This window comes from Frankliniella occidentalis, unplaced genomic scaffold (assembly GCF_000697945.3).
Source record: "Frankliniella occidentalis isolate FOCC.00 unplaced genomic scaffold, Focc_3.1 Scaffold153, whole genome shotgun sequence".
NCBI lineage: Eukaryota > Metazoa > Arthropoda > Insecta > Thysanoptera > Thripidae > Frankliniella > Frankliniella occidentalis.
The window spans coordinates 253080-259024 of record NW_026267280.1 but is presented as its reverse complement, the minus strand read 5'-3'; the positions used below and the strand labels follow the sequence as shown (position 1 = coordinate 259024).

The following is a 5945-nucleotide window of genomic DNA, read 5'->3' as shown; positions in this document are numbered from 1 at the left end:
AGCCGCTCGAGAGCCGAGAACATAACCAACAAAACAACGTCGCTCTATCCGGATGAGAAAAGAGCTTGAGCTTGCATGTTTATTTGCCGGATTTTGAAACTTTATACTTATAACTTTTTTGTTAATAATTTTCCTCGTGAACATTTTATAACTTGCGGTGCTGGAAACTTCCACAGCATAGCTTAAGGGTTTATTCCTAACCGGCACTGAAATGGAGAAAAAACACAAAGTGAACGAGGGCGACTGGATTTGCACGGATTCTTCGTAAGTTTTAACACTCCTCTCATCTATTTCAATATTTGAAGTGATATCGAAACCATAGGATCATGTCGGCCACTAACGAAAGTATGTTTGAGACTTTCACATACCTTACCTTTAAGTTTGAGTATTATTGATTTACATCTCTCAAGTACTCATTCAAATGGTTCAAACTCTGGTTGCTTCTCTGCATGCACACATCATTGACTCATTTTGTTGCAAAGATTCTTAGTTGTACTTTGAATTAGTGTCAGAACCTTGCAAACAAAATTGTTTGGATGGATGGAAACTGTATAGGAATTTTTTACACCTAGTCCTCTTGTATCTAAATGGTTTTGCCTTTTTGTTTGATGTATTGCCGTACAATTTTGAGAGTTTCTTTGTTTTGTCTGTCACCAGATGTGGAAACCTAAACTTTGCCAGGCGAACCTCTTGCAATCGATGCAACAAAGGTATTTATTTATTTAGCAAGCTATTTATTGATGTAGTAAATTTGTTTGCGTTTTATGTCTGCACATTCTCACATTTGTGAGAAATGTTCTTGTATAGATCTGTGAAATTGAAATTGAGAATTTTCCGGCTGAATTGATAAAAAATCTGATTGCTGTACTATTGTTGCTGTTAGCATAAAGATTCAAAGAAGCATTTTGCACACTATTTTAATAATTTATTACTGATAACTTTGAACCCATTCATTCTAGAAAGAGAAGATACCCTACAGCAGAAGAAAAAACAATGCACTGAAATAGGGAAAGCTGCAGCTGAAAAAAGCAAAGGGCTTTTCAGTGCTGATGATTGGCAGTGCAATAAGTATGTATACTCTCTTGAAAAGTATTTCCTTTTTATTTATCATTTTTCCTTAGCATTTTTCAATTCATTATTATTTTTATTCAGATGTGGGAATGTCAATTGGGCTAGACGTAGTACATGCAACATGTGCAATGCACCTAAATTTGGTGAGATAGAAGAGCGCACTGGCTATGGAGGGGGCTACAATGAGAGAGGTGTGGTCGAGTATGTTAAGCGAGAAGAATCTGATGATGAATTTGACGAGGTAAGTTATTACTTTTAGGGTAGAACATCAGTCCAGTATTAAAATTTTAGCGGATACTTATTGTCTCTGTTTTATGTAGTTTGGCCGTCGAAAAAAGAAGAAGCAAAGTAGCAATGGTCATCAAAAGTCTGAAAAAAGAGAGAACCCCAAAAGCACTAAGGCTCTTAAAGATGATGAGGAAGAGGAGGAAGAAGATGATGAGGTATGTCTCTCCTCCCTTATACATGTTTTATGTTTTGCATACATTTCGGTGATATTGTTTGATTCTCACTATATTCCTTTTGTGCTTTGTAGGACGATGACGGGGATTTGTCAAAATATGATTTAAGTGATTGGGGAGGGCCCAGTGCATCCACAAGTAAAGGTCAGGAAAATACAGAAAAAGAGAAAAAGACTACTACCAAGGATGCTAAATCCAAGCAAACCAAAAGAAAATCACGATCAAGTTCGAGATCCAGGTCTAATTCTCAGTCCAGATCACAATCCAGCTCCAGTTCAAGATCAAGATCGCAGTCCAAATCTCGCTCACGATCCAGATCAGATGATTCCCGCTCAAGATCAACATCAACATCTCACTCCAGATCTCATTCAGATTCCCGCTCTTACAAACGCTCAAGGAATCGTTCCAGGGATCGCTCATCTGAACGATCTCGACGACGCTCTCGAGGACGCTCACACTCACGCTCTAGATCTCGTTCTGGCAACCGCTCTTCAAAGAAAAGCTCCAGGTATGTTAACTAGATTTGGCATTTATTTTTAAAATTTTCCAACCTCTACTTCATATTTTCTTAATTTACAGATCTCATTCTTCACATAGCAGCGCTGGTTCTCACTCTCCCTCAAGATCGAAGCACAGTTCTAGTGGGCGTAAATAGAAGCATCATTGGCTTGGTAACTTTAAGGAGGCATTAAGTTGATAACTGTGACCCTTTTTAAAATTAAATATGTTTGTGATACCAGTCATTTTTTTATTGCAAGAGGTTGTCAATCAACAATTTTATTTGGAGCACTGCAGTTGCCAAGGTTTTGTGCGTTTAGCAAATTTTCTGGTAGTTGTGCTAAGTCTGACAGCAAATACCTAGAAGTAATTTTTCATTTGAATTGTCTGGTTTCTCATCTTTCACTTTTTCTCCTTGTATTTACTTCACTTAATGTAATCTTATACTTTGGCCAGCATCATCCAGGATGAGAATGGGAGAGGAAAAAGTGTGTCAGTCTTTGGTACGCTAGAGCTTTTCATTACCTACATTGTTCTCCTTTTGCCAAGCATTTAGTATACATATAACACATTTGTTGTTAATGAACTCAACAGCAAAGCAGGAGTGTAACTTTCGGTAATGTACGATTTATGATTTATGGTTCATCTTGAAGGTTTCTCAAATTATTACGAAATCCACAAGTACATTAAACTTGAACAAATACAACTTGATTTTCCTTTCCGTTAAAATGAATTTGAAGAACCTAGTCAATTTCTGTAATTGTTGAAAGCGGTTTCAATTCCAGGTTTTTTTTTTTTTAAATATATGAAAGCATGCTATCATTGATTTGATTTGTCACCACCTGTAAGCTACCTTCATATTTTATCCATCAAGTGGCTATGTTATTTTATCACTTTGTTACAAAGTTGAAGGGAGCAGAAATTGTGACTTCTAGACTGAGCCAATCTTGCTGTCTTTATGGACTCTACGTCTGGTTTTACCCTAAAAATCAAACATTATAGACTCATTGTTTTTATATTATATGTGTGTAAATATCAAGGTATTAGATGTTTATGTACTGTACTATTAGATTATCTGCTTGTTCAGTTTTATTCTGTTTTCTGTACGAACACATGGAACATAATGCTGTATTTTCATTTGTTTTCAGTATCTATACATTTCTTTTTGTGTTTGGCACAGAATACCGGTAGTTGAACAGATTTGGGTACAAACCCCAAAATTAGTTAGCAGTTACACAGTTGTTGTGGTGATTTTACTTAAGAGAACCTTTAATGAATTGCAACTCAGTCTATCATTTCTATGTGGATATCAAGTAATTGACTATTAAGATTCCAATGTGTGTAAAGAAACCTTTCTTTTCCTTTCTGACTACACAATCATTTTAAGCAGCCTCTTGCATGATAATGCAGTTGAGGCGGTTTCTTGAATAGATCATTTATACTGTTTTCTAAAATACTAATGTGGACAATCAAACTTCAATATTCTATCTCTTGTTGTTACAAGAAATAATATGTGACTCAAGAGTGTTGTATAGTAATTAAAGTATCTAAAACCTGCATGCAGCTTCACATCAGGATATTAATATTCCAATGTAAGTATCTATACCTTTTGCTTACGTAGTATGAAGTTGAAGCTTAAAGCCATTACATACACAGCTTAAGTGCCATGAATCAGTCATCTTATCCATGGGAATGGGATATTCTAAGTTGTATTGTTTGTAGTCCTTTTCTTTTTTTTTTCTTTTTTTTGTCGTTGCATATGTTTGTATTCAACCTACTCTGTTACATCACTTTACTGTAACTTTCATACTGCAATCATTTGCCAAGTAAATGTGGCAGTTTATTGAAAGACATTGGACCGCAAATGTACCCATTTTCTTCATTTAGGTGTGTATAGAATGTTCAAACCTCCTATGTACTTTGTAACTGTTTTGCTGATGTTATAACAAAAACACGCAATTAAATTGACATTGGCATGTTCAACAAACTTTTTATCGTGTACTGTACCCCCTGCACTGCAATGCTAATGGCCAACAAGCTACAGGATTTTTCTTTTCATTTTTCTAAAATCATTGTTGTTATTGGCTGTCATCGTAATGGGCACACCTTGGCTATACAACAGCGTAATCTAATCAATCGTTGTTTTAATAGAATTAGAGAGATAGCGTAAATATTGTAAATCACTCGTTCTGACAATGTCAGTTTATTTATTTATTTTACGGACGAGAGAAAAATTAAATTCCTAATATCACAGATTGTTGTTTGGTTCGTGTTTAAAATAGGAGGGCGTGGAGCAGCGAGAGAGCAGAGTAGAGGACGACGACGCACACGGAGGGCGCGAGGGTTCCGGCAGCGCTAACCGTCGTGGACGCGAGCACCAGGGGCACGGAGCGGTCCGCCATCATGCGCTTGAAGAAGTGGTGCGACTTCTTAAGGGTCCGGGCGAGCGTGCCGCCCTCGAAGTCGACCTGCACCAATCCGAACTCGCGCCTGCGGAGACATCGTTGAGTGGAAACACGAGTGCCGAGGGGGTTACGAATCACATCAAAATTTAACGCGATATCGGAGTAACATCGTCTTGATATAACTCCGCACAAGACAGCAGATACCGTGCACTGCGCACTCAGGGCATTGGAAACCCAACGTACTGCCGTGTCTTAGCCTGAACACCCGGTACGTTTAAAAGAGTTGCTTAGAGGTACTTTTTAAAGTTACGTTTCCTCCGCGGTACTCACTTGTAGCCCGCGCTAAACTCGAAGTCGTCGAGCAAGGACCACATGGTATAGCCGAGCACGTTAACGCCGTCCTCGTTGACTGTCCGCATCAGCTCGCGCAGGTAGGCCTAAGGGAGGATAGCATTCGGTGACCACAGCGTTGATTGCTCTCCATCCAGAAAAAAACACGTACCTTACCTTGATTTCAAGTAAAAACCAGACTGGAGCGCCAATACATTAAAAGTGTTCCTGATTATACTCAATGCGCTGTATACAATAGTGACTCGAAAGCCGATGGAGTCACTTTGCTATGCAATTAACAAAAATTCTACTGACAGTGGCGGTAGTGCTCAATTCCGTTCATTCGAGCGGAATTTGGAATTCCCTTAAATTTACTGAATTCAGCTTTACATTAAAGTCAAAATTTCCTATGGAACAACAGGAGCACTTTGTGACATGAGCTCAAAGGTTTTCCGGGTGTGACACCTGAAGCCACGGGGGCAAGTCAGTACTCACGCTGTGGTAGACGGCTCGCGTGTCCCAGTCGTCCGTCGAGCTGTTGTACAGGCCCATGCCGTTCTCCGAGATGAAGATGCCCAGCTCCGGGCCGAATTTGGCTCTGATCCACAGGGACACGTCGCGGAGCAACCATGCAGTTACCTGCGCACAACCGATTGTGAGGTGGTCGCCAAGGACCAGGGCATCGTAACGAATCTTTTTGTTGTTTCACATTTTTGGCATTATCTCTGGAACCGAGCGGGCGGGGGTTCATTCGGAAGCTAAAATGGGGCTTGAATTTCGTTACCAAACCACCCAATGTGGTCGGATCGCCCCTCGTCACACGTTCATCACTTTGCCTAGCACCCCTCCCCCCCCCCAAAAAAAACACAAAAAAACGCGTGACGTAATTTGTGAACGGCCGCTTTACAAGTGCGTGCAACATTGTGGGTACTCGAGTGTTCACCTGCGAAAAGATGTTTTTGTTGGCGCCGGCTTCAACCACGGTGGTGACGTTGGCGTCGGCCCAGAGGCCTTTCATCGGGATCATCCCGGGGCCTCCACCGTGTCCATTGGGGTCCTTCCTGCGGTCCGCGACTATCGAGCCGTGGTAGGCGTTGACAGCCACGAAGTCGATGGCGCCTGTGAGGACAGCGAGGACGAACACAAGGTCATAGTCCAGTGGTACAGCACGCGCACCCAG

The 5945-nt window shown here is 40.4% G+C and overlaps 2 protein-coding genes across 2 annotated transcripts in view; one reads left to right on the top strand and one right to left on the bottom strand.

The window, feature by feature from the left end:
- The first annotated feature begins 6 nt into the window (after nt 1-6).
- Nucleotides 7-4017, top strand: LOC113206205 (zinc finger Ran-binding domain-containing protein 2). Its single transcript, XM_052271206.1, has 7 exons — nt 7-264; nt 658-710; nt 960-1068; nt 1153-1312; nt 1392-1514; nt 1607-2040; nt 2112-4017. The coding sequence occupies exons 1-7, from the start codon at nt 212-214 to the stop codon at nt 2185-2187; spliced, it is 1008 nt and encodes a 335-aa protein (XP_052127166.1). The 5' UTR covers nt 7-211; the 3' UTR covers nt 2188-4017.
- Nucleotides 3756-5945, bottom strand: part of LOC113206219 (uncharacterized) — a gene marked incomplete in the record, with an annotated part of 12965 nt that continues 10775 nt past the window's right edge. The window contains 4 exon segments of the mRNA XM_052271204.1: nt 3756-4520; nt 4766-4872; nt 5261-5404; nt 5709-5884. Of these exon segments, the coding sequence (XP_052127164.1) occupies nt 4304-4520; nt 4766-4872; nt 5261-5404; nt 5709-5884 (644 nt within the window).

Excerpts from the sequence above, each read along its gene's own strand:
- LOC113206205 (XM_052271206.1), top strand. The coding sequence starts at position 212 with ATGGAGAAAAAACACAAAGTGAACGAGGGCGACTGGATTTGCACGGAT. Across the intron at positions 265-657 it reads TGGATTTGCACGGATTCTTC|ATGTGGAAACCTAAACTTTG; the intron begins GTAAGTTTTAAC and ends GTCTGTCACCAG. Across the intron at positions 2,041-2,111 it reads TCTTCAAAGAAAAGCTCCAG|ATCTCATTCTTCACATAGCA; the intron begins GTATGTTAACTA and ends CTTAATTTACAG.